This window comes from Rosa chinensis, chromosome 4, assembly GCF_002994745.2.
Source record: "Rosa chinensis cultivar Old Blush chromosome 4, RchiOBHm-V2, whole genome shotgun sequence".
NCBI lineage: Eukaryota > Viridiplantae > Streptophyta > Magnoliopsida > Rosales > Rosaceae > Rosa > Rosa chinensis.
In genome coordinates, this window is record NC_037091.1 from 40,852,724 (window position 1) to 40,865,459 (window position 12,736).

Genomic DNA, 12,736 nt, shown 5'->3' on the forward strand with positions numbered 1-12,736 from the left:
TTGATAAGTATAGATCATCCTGGTAAAATTTCAGAGCTTATTTCATTGTGGTTTATCAGGAAATTCTGCCGGAATCCGTACAGGTCCGGTTTTGCCAATTTTTCGTCTTTTAGTCAGAAACTTGGACAGATCTTTTAAAGGCCTTACACTCCAAAATGGCTCTTGAACTCTTCATAAGAAATGATCCTTAGGATGTTTAGACTGGATCTGAAAAGCTTCAACTCATTTGGAGTTCGTTTGATCAGGTTGCCGCCCCTCCTTTCTTGTCTAGCTCGCTTTCTCCTAACCGGAGTAGAAAAATGTACTAAGGTTGACTTTTTAGTGCATTTCCAAGCTTCTCCATCATTTTCTAGCATGATAAGGAAAATAAATACATATAAATAAACACAAAGGTTAAGTAAAAGTACAAGATTAGGGAAATAATGGAATTGAATTAGTGAACATTAAATTGGACTTTAGAACAAGTAATTTCTATGTTTTAGGGCACAAATATGTATATGAATTATATTCTAAAAAAAAAATATATGTATATGAATTATGATCTAACACATGGCGGTCATTAGAGCCACTCACTCATCTTTCCGCAAAGAAAACAACAAGGTCGCCTTTGCCGTTCACGCTTCCTTCACCGCCTCCGACTACGAGTTACTCACCTCTTCCTCAACTGGTTCGTTACTCACCCTTTTGAATTCTACTAAACCCTGCTCTGTCCTTAAAAACTAAAAAACTCTTATTTCAATTTTTGGTTTTGATTATTTGGGGGTTTTGTAGAGGAAGTGGGTATTGAGAAATGGAACGAGCTGGACAATGAGTACGCATTCGTGCATTTGAACTCGAAGAAGGTTCTGGTGAAGTGTCTTGTGATTGATGGAACATTAAGCATAGATGCTCTGGCTGAGGGGCTTCTCAGAACGTTCACTATGAATTCAAGTAGGTTTTTTCATGCTCTGATTCTGTGTTTGTTTTTGAATTGGATAGTCTTTGAGGTTCTTAATTGGTCGGGTTTTTGCTTTTAACAATTTTGCAGGGTTAGTGATTATGTGCAAGAAAATGAGGGCAGTAATTACTCATCACAGTTTAAGAACTTGGATATATATCAATCTCTGTTAGTGAGAGTAATATGGAAGTTGGTGGCTTGGGTGAAGACCCTAATCATGATGAACGCTCGTTTTCACTCTCATAGTCTATGGGTATTTTGGGAATTTTCTTGTGAGAATGGTCCCACAAAACTGCATAGTTGGCCACGTCAGCACCTTAACAGAGAAAATTGATGGAATTGATCGATTTGATGAAATTGGAGAGTGCGATGACTTTTTTTATTAAATTAGAAGTGTAGGGACTGAACTGATGAACCCTTGAAAGTACAAGGTAGTAAATAGAATTTAATCCTTTATTTTCAAATCAAATGTCCACTCACAGATTGTGGCTACGACGGCCGTCCAACTATTTCCTCCTCGAACTCGGTCTACATCTCTTCCTGATAAAATGATCTTATAAATAACTGTTTCTCGATGATTGAAAATAAATTGATGATAATAAAATTGAAACCCTAAAACCAATAATTCATTGGAAGCTCAAAATCAAGTCAGAACGAGCTTAAACTTCATATGTTACGTTGACTCAATAGTTATAACAACCTATCGAAAGCTAGGGCCAATCCAATGGTCAGATGTTCTCAAATCAAAACCCGAACTTCCCAAAACTTTGGAAATTCCTATCATTTTCAAAACATGCACTGATTGATACAAAATTCCATATCAACACACTTGTAACGATGTGCTCAACCCAACAAACAAAAATAGGACGCCAGGAATGGCTGGACGCACCGTGATACGCTAAAAACAAGCGCGCAATTTAACCCTGCAAGATGTAGTCGTTAGCAATATAGAGTAAGCAGGGATCGTTCAAGCCGGGGATTGTGGGTAACTTTATAATTCACACAAAATAAAACAAAACTAAACTAACTAAAGCACAAAACAAATAACAAAACTAAGAAAAAGAAAAACGTCAAAGAGGGAAAAAGGTGGCAGGACAAGATGGGGATAGAAGGGTGCGTTGCAATCCTAAGTTGAAACAGATCTGTGGTTTTTATGTTCCTACGAAAATAAAAGGAAAATAAGAAAGCAAAAACGATTTTAGAGTTTGAAAAAAAATATGGAGAAGACGTTAGAGACTCGGAAATCCACCACAAATTACTTTCGAACAATGTTAGGTTAACCTAGTTTCAATTACTATGGTGTGAACAGAAATCAACCAAGAAACAAGTCGGAGCAGATCATGTCCCTTATTAATGTTTCCCTAATTACTTAGTCTATGTGAACGCACAATAGCTAAGCCTATCAAACATGCAATCAAGGTATAGAACGCTATCCTATCAACAACACATATAGTGTCAACATATTTGAAGCATTAAGATCTCATGGAAACAATTGATTATAGAGTTGCAGTCTAGTGTGGAACGCCTACCTAGCATGCTCTTCTAGTTGTTTAAAACATCAACTTTTGTTCAAAGCCTTGCATACTTGTGGATTAGAAAACAAGACGATTAGGTGAATTATTTTCTAAACCTAGCTCCAATTACATGCATAAATCCTATGTTGGCCACCATAAAACAAACACATGTAAAAGTTTTCAATCAATCAGAGATAAACAACCAATCAACACCAAAGATCATGAAACTAAATTTAAACAAACATATGTTCTACATAATTGGGGCTTCAAACCTCGCCCCTAACAAAAGGTAACTAGCCACACATTGTCTTAAATTCAACAAATAAAAGCATGAGTATCAGATTACAAGATAATAAAAACCGTAAAAAGGGAGAGTATGAGAGCCACGAATTCACTTTTAGGCAGCCTTAGATGCAGGCACTCCTTCAAGATGGGTCACGGCAGAAGCTTGATGGAGATGGATGGTGATGTGCACGGTTTTCCTTCTTGAAGACTTGGGAATTTTTGAGACTTTGTGTGCTAGGATTTGGGAACAGAAGATGGCACTGTAGGATGGTGGTTTTTCAACGTGTTCAGAGCCTTTATATATATAGAATACACAGCCCAAGTTTCCTTTTCCAATTCTGCTTTGAAAGCCTCCCCTAGTTGCTTGAGGATTACTCTACTTGGTGCATAATTAAATGATTTTCAAGCCTTAATAATCTTCCCAAAATCTTGAGGAATCATTCTAGGACTCTCCTTCATATTTTCAGCAGCAATAACCTTCCAAAAATGCCCTGGAAATCCGTCCAAAGAAGAATTCTGCAAAACCGTCCTGTTTTGACTAGGATTCAATTTCTGACTCTGAAGCTTCCTTCTTGGACAAGGAACGACTTCGTCTTGACAAGTTTCTGGATGGTTCTTGACTCCCACGTGCTCTATGACATCATATCATCTAGAATGATCAATAACCTTCTGGAAAAACTCCAAGAAAATGGCCGGAAAAGATCTCCCAAAAAGCTTCGTGAAAAGCTGACAGTTTCTGCCTTATCGGGAAGCATACTTCGACTTTGATTTCCTACTGCCTTGTTGGCACTTCTGACCAGTTCTTTGGCTGTAGTTTAAGTATAACATCATTTATTCAAGGATCACTGGCCCTTTATTCAAAGGAGCATCTGGAAGGGTGCAAGAATTGCTTCTCAAAACCGTTCCCAGAAAGCTGATTCTGAAACTGCAGTTTTCTGCTTTGCAGCAACTGTTTTGCACAACGATTTCCGTGGATTTCCCTTGTAATTTCTGGCCAAATGGTTGATCAAAATTGGTCCTCTGCATCAGTACTTCATGATCTATGGCTTAGTTTCTCCCTTTAAGCTCCTATTTCTCTTGAATCACTCTACGAACTACCTAAAAAGAAAACAAAGTTAAAACTGACTTTTTAAAGAAAATAGCCAAGAAAAATGTAAAGGATTGCATATTATATTTGTAGCATTTTATGCTCCTATCACACCGCCACAGGACACTGCACGTGGGCCCCACACACCGCCGATTCCAACCCCGAATTGGGTCACCAAAATTCATCAATATGATCCTCTCAACAATCCCAACAACTTTCTCAACTACTACTTTTATCAATTTCAAGTCTATAGCTCGGAAATTACCTTGAAACCCTAGATTTCTTCTCGCTGTCGTGCAACTAAAGTTGTAATGTTGGAATTGGATTGGATTTACAAATGTCCTTTTTACTGTTGTTGATGGAGTGGGGTGTTGCATAAAATGCTAGACTCTATATATTCTTTGCATCTCGATAGAGTTGTCAACTCTGACACGACTCAAAATCCGAACGAAATAGAGCGGGTTGAACTCGGAGAATTAAAAAGCATGTCATTTGCATGTCAACTGCCAATGCCCATTTATTAAACGGATCATTTGCATGTTAACCCGCTAACATGACATCAACCCGTATAACCCATTTATTAAAAGGATCGAGTCCGGTTGTATGAAATTCATATACAAGATCCATTAAGAATTAGTATTATTTTAAATATTTAGGGTTTAAAACTGTATATATAATAGCTTTTTCTGACGATTCTTTTAATCGAGTTAGTCATTACCATACTATTTTCACTATAATAATATTTTCAACCTCTTAATTATCTCTTTTTAGTCAATACGAAAAAATTTACTTACTTTTTTGGTAATCTATTGGCTTTCAACCTAGTATGGGAGGTAGTCTATTTGGTAATAGTTTTGATTAAGCTCTTTTCTCAATCTCTCGTTTTCTTTTATTCAATAAAAAAAGGATTTCAAATTTTTTTTTTTCCGGTAATAGATTTGATAGTAGTTTCGGTTGGTTGGTTTTTTTTTTTTTTTTTGCATCTCAATAAAATGAGAAATTTTATTAACACAATGCAAAATACTAGATACACATCTCATACTTAATACACCTTCTATTAACTTTTTTATTTTTATATTTTACTAGATACCCAACCCCAAACTTCCTAAACGATCCTCATTCACAAAACACAACACCTATTCACTAAATACACATCCTTTTTTTATATATACCATCTTAACTTGAAAAAAAAATATATTGCATTCTCAATAAGAACAAGTTCTTCCTTATTATTACTGGAAGTCCGGAAGAGATAGAGTTATTTGGCTGAATCAGTTTGTCGATTTAGAAGGATCCAATTGAAGTTAAACATGGAAAACACAAGATGTCACCGCAGCAAGTTGTGTAACGCTGTGTTCAATGGCAGGAAGAATTTAGAAGGGTGAAGGAATCAAAAAAGCAAGAGTTACGGGGAAGGTGGGTGCAGATGAGAGGGTGGGGTCTAGGTAGATTCAAAAAATGAGGTAGGCGATAGTCTGGAGTTAGGGGGGTTTGGAGGCTGAAATGTTTTTGATGGTGCGTGTGATGTAGTTAAAGGAAGAGTGGGTCTGGGGCCAATCATTTTAAATTGGGATGGAACATTGAAAGGGGCACTAGCTATTCCCATTGATGGGCTAATTAGTCCTACTTCCACTTAAGCTTTAGCATTATGGAAGGAACTTTGTTACTGTAAGCAAATGAGAATTGAAAGCTTAGAGATAGAGAAGTAGAGAAGTCGTACCTCAATATTTGAGGGTTGAGAAACACCAATAGAATCCATTAGGCTATTGATAATTTTCTTTAATTAGAACTATGAATGTTCATCGATTAGTATTGTTAATTGTTTCTAACTAGGGTTTTAAATTTGTCATTTACATTATTCATGTAAAGGAGAAGAAAACTCTAAAGCGGGATAATATATTCCACAACTATGTTTCTTCATTTTTGATTTACATGTCTCTTTTGGTAATTTAACATACTCATAAAATCTGATGTTGGGTATATGAAAAAGGGAAAAATTTGGTAAGTGAACCTGAACTATGGACCACTACGAACTTCAATACATAAAATTCTAAAACATAAACTTTGGTACATCAAATTAGAAGCCCGACTCAATATACATACACGACGTCAATGACGTCGTTAGTTTGTCATATTTTGAGGGGTAAAACGGTCTCTCTGTCTCTCTCTTCCCCTTCCTCACTTTACTTTGTCATTTTGCCTCTTAAATCCCAAACCCCTCTGCTCATAACCACCGCCGCCGTCGCCGATGCCTCTGCCCCCAACCGACTTTGGCCACTTCTTCCTGACCTGGTCTCGCTCCTTTCTCGTCCTCCCTTTGTCTCCTCTATCCTTCTCTCTCTCTCCTCTTTTCAGAACTCGATCGGCAGGCCCTCCCCTCTCTATTCGGATCGATTCCCACTAAAACAAACATGGTTCTCTTTCCCGATACGAATCGAGACAACACAATGGGACTCTCACCAATAACTTATCCATCACCAACAATCAATTCATTCAATATCCCATTCAACACTAATCGAACAATTTCTCAAGCCAGACACAAAACAAGAAACAATTCCTTCTAGAACTTTGAATTTACCTTCAACAAGTCAGATTTACAGTCTGGGTTCGGAATCCCTCGCAGCAGTTTTCTGAAAACTAGAGGGAGAACTCGGTGATTAACTGGTATCTAAGCCTCACTGTGCACAACCTAGAAATCTTCGAAGTTTAACTTCCACTCAAGGTCATGCCTCGTCTAGGGAATCAGTCGAACCAGAAACTAAGCCCAGACGCGTCGGAGAAGTCGCCAGCGTAGCAACAGCGTCGAACCCGAGCTAACCCAGAAACCAAGTCGACAAAACTCCATCAATTTTGAAAACCAATTAGCCTAACACGTAGACAATGGCATGAAGATGAGTTTCCATACCAGATGCAGCTTAATCGGTCGCCGGTGAAGGTTCGGGCTCCTCATCGTCAGGTTTCCTTCTCCGTTCAATGCATAGACGATCCAAGGATAGTAGGCTATTGGCGACGGCGAGACGAAGAAGATGGTGGTCGTCCATCGTCTATCGGTGGTCGGATGGTGGCGCGTCGGCCGGGTTGGGTAGCGGAGGGGTCTCGAGTCACAGGCTTACGGCCATGGAGGGTGAGAAAAGGTATGGGTCTGTGTGTAGAGAGAGAGAGAGAGAGAGAGAGAGAGAGAGAGAGAGAGAGAGAGAGAGAGAGAGAGAGAGAGAGAGAGAGAGAGAGAGAGAGAGAAGGGGAGGAGAGTGAGTGAGTCAGAATGGGTCAGAGGGAGTGAGAGTGAGTTAGAGTGTATGAGAGTGAGTCAGACAAACATGGTAACTGAAGTTACTAAATAACCCTCTGACAAATAGATAATGACATAAGAGTTAACGGCGTTATTGACGTCGTGTACATATATTAGGTCGGGTTTGCAATATGATGTACTAAAGTTAAAACTTCATGTATAGAAATTCGTAGTGGGCCTAACTTCATGTACTATTTCTGAAATTTTTCCTATGAAAAAAGGGATGTATACCTAGTATTTTGCTATGTGTGAATAAAATTTCTCCAATAAAATATATATCTAATATAATTTAGTTAAATATTGACACTACGCTAAATTTTCCTTTCACTTCAGTAAAAAATAAAATAAAGAGAAAAATTCAACTACCGTCTCCAAACTATTTTGCCAAGGCCAATTTGATACCCGAACTCTCAAAAGTATCAATGTGATACCCAAAGACCTAAATTGGTATCAACGTGATACTTCCGTCCAAAATTTCTGATGGCGCCGTCTGTTTGCTGACGTGGCAAGCACATGGGTCCAAAAAAAAAGTGAAATGACCAATTTACCCTTTTTTTTTTTGAGAAAAATTCATCTACCGTCCCCAAACTATTTTGCCAAAGCCAATTTGATACCCGAACTCTCAAAAGTATCAATGTGATACCCAAATACCTAAATTGGTATCAATGTGATACTTCCGTCCAAAATTCTGACGGCGCCGTCTGTTTGCTGACGTGGCAAGCACGTGGGTCCCCAAAAAAATGTGAAATGACCAATTTACCCTCTTTTTTTTTGTTAATTCATTTTTTTTCTTTTCTTTTCTTTTCATTTCTTTTTCTTCCTTCTTCTTCTTCTGGGATTTTCTTCTTCTTCTTCTTAGGGTTTCACGGCACCAAGCAGCTTGGGGCTGAAGCTCCCAATCGAACCCGATACCGGTCGAAGGACCTGCTGGTGCTGAGATGATCAACGACCCGTCGGCGTAAATTGGGGCTGCCGAGTTGTTGAGAGAGACGAGGCGTTTAGCCGGAAGGTACCGTGAGAGAGTGGCCGTCGAGGTGGAGTACATACTGTCTCCGAAGGGAAGGCTGTCCAGTTCTAGGGAAACCATTTTAGCTATTCTTCTTCTTCTTCTTCTCTCTCCTCCTCTCTCTCTCTCCTCTCCTTCTCCTCCGCCCAAACCATCACTAACGCCGCCGAGATCCTCTCCAATTCTTGCTACAAATCCATCTCCCTCGCACTCCTATGGATTAACCACCTTCTCCCATCGCTTTCCCTGTCTGATCACTCAAGTCCCTCCCGTTCGGCGCCAAGATCGCTACCATGCTCGACGACCACTCTCTCACTGTACCTTCAGGCTGAACGCCTCGTCTCGCTCAACAACTTGGCGGCCCCAATTTACGCCGACAGGTCGTTGATCATCTCAGCACCAGTAGGTTCTTCGACCGGTATCGGGTTCGATTGGAAGCTTTAGCCCCAAGCTGCTTGGCGCCGCGAAACCCTAAGAAGAAGAAAAAGAAAATCCCAGAAGAAGAAGAACGAAGAAGAAGAAGGAAGAAAAAGAAATGAAAAGAAAAGGAAAAAAATGAATTAACAAAAAAAGAGAGGGTAAATTGGTCATTTCACTTTTTTTTGGGACCCACGTGCTTGCCACATCAGCAAACAGATGGCGCCGTCAGAATTTTGGACGGAAGTATCACGTTGATACCAATTTAGGTATTTGGGTATCACATTAATACTTTTGAGAGTTCAGGTATCAAATTGGCTTGGTAAAATAGTTTGAGACGGTAGATGAATTTTTCTCAAAAAAAAAAAGAAGGGTAAATTGGTCATTTCACTTTTTTTTTGGGACCCATGTGCTTGCCACGTCAGCAAACAGACGGCGCCGTCAGAAATTTTGAACGGAAGTATCACGTTGATACCAATTTAAGTCATTGGGTATCACATTGATACTTTTGAGAGTTTAGGTATCAAATTGGCCTTGGCAAAATAGTTTGAGGATGGTAGCTGAATTTTTCTCTAAAATAAAACCCAACCCCGTTTTGAATCATGAATCCGCCCGTCCCCTCAACCTCAAACAATTGATCACGCTTGAAGTGCTAAACACTTAGACGATAGGCCGCAACCCAAGGCTGAAAATCCTCTGAATTTTTTTACATTATAATAATAAAATTTGACTAGTAATAAAAAATTCATAATCTAATTAATATTTAGAGAGTCTGAAAACTCATAACCATGTCTTCCAATGATTTCTTAAGTTTATAATTGTCTTACACAAACATTTACACAGGTAGGTGTAGACTTAATGGGAGAACTTGCAACAGAAAACACCTAAAAACAAAAATGAACTGGGATAAGACTGCAAACATTCACGGAAAATTCTAGTGTATTTGTGGGTATCTCATACCCACATTTACAAAAGTGACAACAAATTTGTTGTCAGAGTGGTAATGTTGAGTCCTATTTTGTGTAATCTTAGTTTTAATAATGGTAATTACACCTCTTACGACATTGTTACAAACTTTTGAACAAATTCGTTGTCAATGTTGTAATTTTTGTTTAACTATATGTAAATTGTGTAAATGAATATGGTAACTTTTGTTCTCAATGTTGTAATTTTGGTTCAAATAATTGTAATTTTTTGTTCAAATAGTTGTAAATGAGTGTATGAGATACCCACAAGTACCATAACTTGTCTCAACATTCACTAGAGGCTTCAAGGCTGTTCCTAGGCAATGTGATACCTAGTACTAGCTAAAAATGTTGAATTCTTGTTGTCGAATGTTCTAAGATTTCCGAACTCTGTCAGACTGAGAAATCTTGATGTTAGCTTCGATCAAATCCCGTATGTTTTTTCACGTACCCTGTGTAATGCTTTGTAATTATCTGCATTCAGAGGAGAAAGGGGGAGATCGATCTGCATAAATTCATTTTTGAACTTCGAATTTGCAGCATAATTTAACTAGAGTTATACGTATAGGTTGATTGAAATTTATATATACGTTAGTATAGACTTCCCCAACTTCTATCTGCATGATTTAACAACAATTCAACTACGCTATCTACACCTAAGATATTGACATGAAGAATTGATAGTATATGAAATCGAAGTCAAGTCATGGAGGTTACTAATTTATTCTAATGCAGGAAAAAGAATATCGATTAATTCCTCCCTAAATCATTGAAGAGAAGGAATACATCGAAGGGCTCTTTGATCTCTCACATTCTTGTTTGGAATTTTCCTTTTTTAACACAAGTATTTAGTCTGGGAGGAGGCAGTCCACTAGCCTAGGAATATTATGAATCACTCATGGTCTGTAGGAACTCAACTAACTTCTAGATCCAGCTAATTAACGCTAATTACCACGTGAGAGCAGTCAGACCCCACTAGCCCAATGGTTTTTACCTTAAAAACCCACAGACATCCGGCAATTGGGTCTTGTGATGACCTAAACTCTCTGAAAAATGACACATTCACCAGTGTCACATAGGTCCCACAGGACCTTAGTTCTTAACAAAAGCTACCAATGAGGGACATGTGAATGTTGAGACTCGAACTTGAGTGGGGTTTTCACTCAAACAAGGGTCTTGCCATTCTTGCCAACCCTCATTGGCTCTTGTTTGGAATTTATATATATATACTCCATAATCAGTTTTGCTATGTTGTACATTGAACTGCATGTCTTGTATCGATTAATTCGCTAAATATATAGACAGTAAACAAAGAATAAACACATGAAACTTCTGAAAACTGTAGCTTAGTGATACTAGCACATGGTTAATTACATTGCATGTATACACATATTTCAACATTTGAGATGAGGCAATTAATTTTACCTGTGTGCTCCTAATTAGAAAATCGCTGGAGTAGGTGATGATATCGATCCAATTAATGGTTTCCATGCAAGTATTCCTCATGTACAATCATCAATTGCTCAGCCACCTGATTCAGAGAATTGCAAAACTTCATATGCGTACTAACCAGCAGTAATATATCGATCATTAAGTCCATGTTCACAATACTATTTAGCTTATAGATATTCAAAAAAATCAGCAGTAAATTAATCATCCATCAATAAAAATTAAAAATCACCTCCTCAATGCTGCCATCTTCAATGTCTGTGTTGAAGGAGAGAATCATACGTTCATGGAGCAAATTTTCTAGATCTTCCACGTAACGTGGTGCTGCCGATTGAGTTGCATAGTTAGTTAGCAAACTTACGTGAAACAATTCGATAAAATCTGAAAACTTGAGGGAACGAACCAAGTTTATGTAACTATAAATCCTCTAAACTACCAGAACTACAAGTCCTGACGTCATTGTTATCACCTTGTACAAATCAAAGATCTCTAAAATATGTAGATACAACTTAATGAATGAATGATTGAAAAAACTAATCATGATCACCTGCTTTGGATTGAGAGAACCAAGATTGAATATCGGCAGAGAGCTGCTGAGCTTTGTGGGTGGAGTCTCGGCCACCCCACTGGTTCTGGACAGCCATTTCGAGGCCATTCCACCGCGAAAGAACCGACGAGATGGCTTTGCGGAAATCAAGAGATATGGGGTCAACAACAGCCACCTTTTGATCTGCGGTGGAAGGTGTATTGTTGATAGTGCTACTACTCACACGTCCTCCGCTGATGGATTCCATGGAAGTAGCTAGAGACCCCTCGATTGATCGAGCTCTAAGTACACCCAACGCAACTCTCCTCTCTTTCTCACTCGACTTTGTCCCTCTGTTTGGATCGGTCGATTTGGTGGCTTTTTGGAAATGGAGAACAGATGAAGATGTGGCTTTCGAGTCTTTAATTGATTGACTGCGTCAGCATGAGAAAGCGCGGAATATTTGGAATGGACAGAGAGAGACACGGAATTCAGTTTTTTTTCTTTTTCTTTTTTTGGAACCAATAATTTTATTGCCAGAGATTAACCGTTGAAAGAAGTATACAAGAGATTTAAGTACTAGAGAGGGGACTATTCCGGGTCATCTACACCACAAACATGAAGTCAAGAATCAAAGCGCAATCCTATAAAATGTTGATGTTGCTACCCAATCATTCATGCAACAAAATACCTATCTATCTATACTATTATTAAGAGAAGAGGTGTTGTTAGCCAAAACTGATTTATTTTTACCTTTATAATCCTCAAATATTAAAATCATAGATTACATTTTAACATCAGAGACAAAAACGTAAAAAGTAAAATAAAATAATAAAAACCTAAAATAAAAAAAAATAACAATTTCAAACTCTCCACTCTCACAATTGCTATTTTAACTTCCCACAACTCTGGGCGCGTAGACATTTTCTAGTATCCATTAATTGAAGAAATAGACAACTGTCCTTATCACTTGTCCTTAAAAAACTAAAAGATGAAATCATTCGTCATTAATAACTAACACGCTATCAACCATCAAACATCCTTATCCGTAGCAATGAAATAGATAACCGCCACTGGTAAGTGCCTAAAACTAAGGGCGCAACGGGGACTTTGTGTCTACTAGGGTCTAGAAAATAAGGTTTGGTCTTCTTTTCAAACAATCTTTTTGCAAGTACTGTTGAAAAAAATCTATAATTAACTAATAAATTCCCTAGAATTTCATTCGCATGGAATCTACTCAATCTAGATGACTGACTATGAT

The 12,736-nt window shown here is 38.2% G+C and overlaps 1 protein-coding gene across 4 annotated transcripts; it reads right to left on the reverse strand.

Annotated features, from left to right (window-relative positions):
• Positions 1-1,453: 1,453 nt before the first annotated feature.
• Positions 1,454-11,889, reverse strand: LOC112196069 (pre-rRNA-processing protein TSR2 homolog). Of its 4 annotated transcripts, none has more exons than XM_040517994.1 (4): positions 11,497-11,889; positions 11,182-11,273; positions 10,926-11,031; positions 1,454-1,477 (listed from the first exon to the last, which is right to left on the reverse strand). In XM_040517994.1, the coding sequence occupies exons 1-3, from the start codon at positions 11,741-11,743 to the stop codon at positions 10,978-10,980; spliced, it is 393 nt and encodes a 130-aa protein (XP_040373928.1). In that variant the 5' UTR covers positions 11,744-11,889; the 3' UTR covers positions 1,454-1,477; positions 10,926-10,977. The 4 variants fall into 4 exon arrangements, with proteins under 4 accessions (XP_040373928.1, XP_040373930.1, XP_024192121.1 ...); XM_040517996.1 differs by lacking the exon at positions 1,454-1,477 and adding an exon at positions 1,676-1,860; XM_024336353.2 differs by lacking the exon at positions 1,454-1,477 and adding an exon at positions 3,423-3,834 and having other exon boundaries at positions 11,497-11,888.
• Positions 11,890-12,736: the final 847 nt, after the last annotated feature.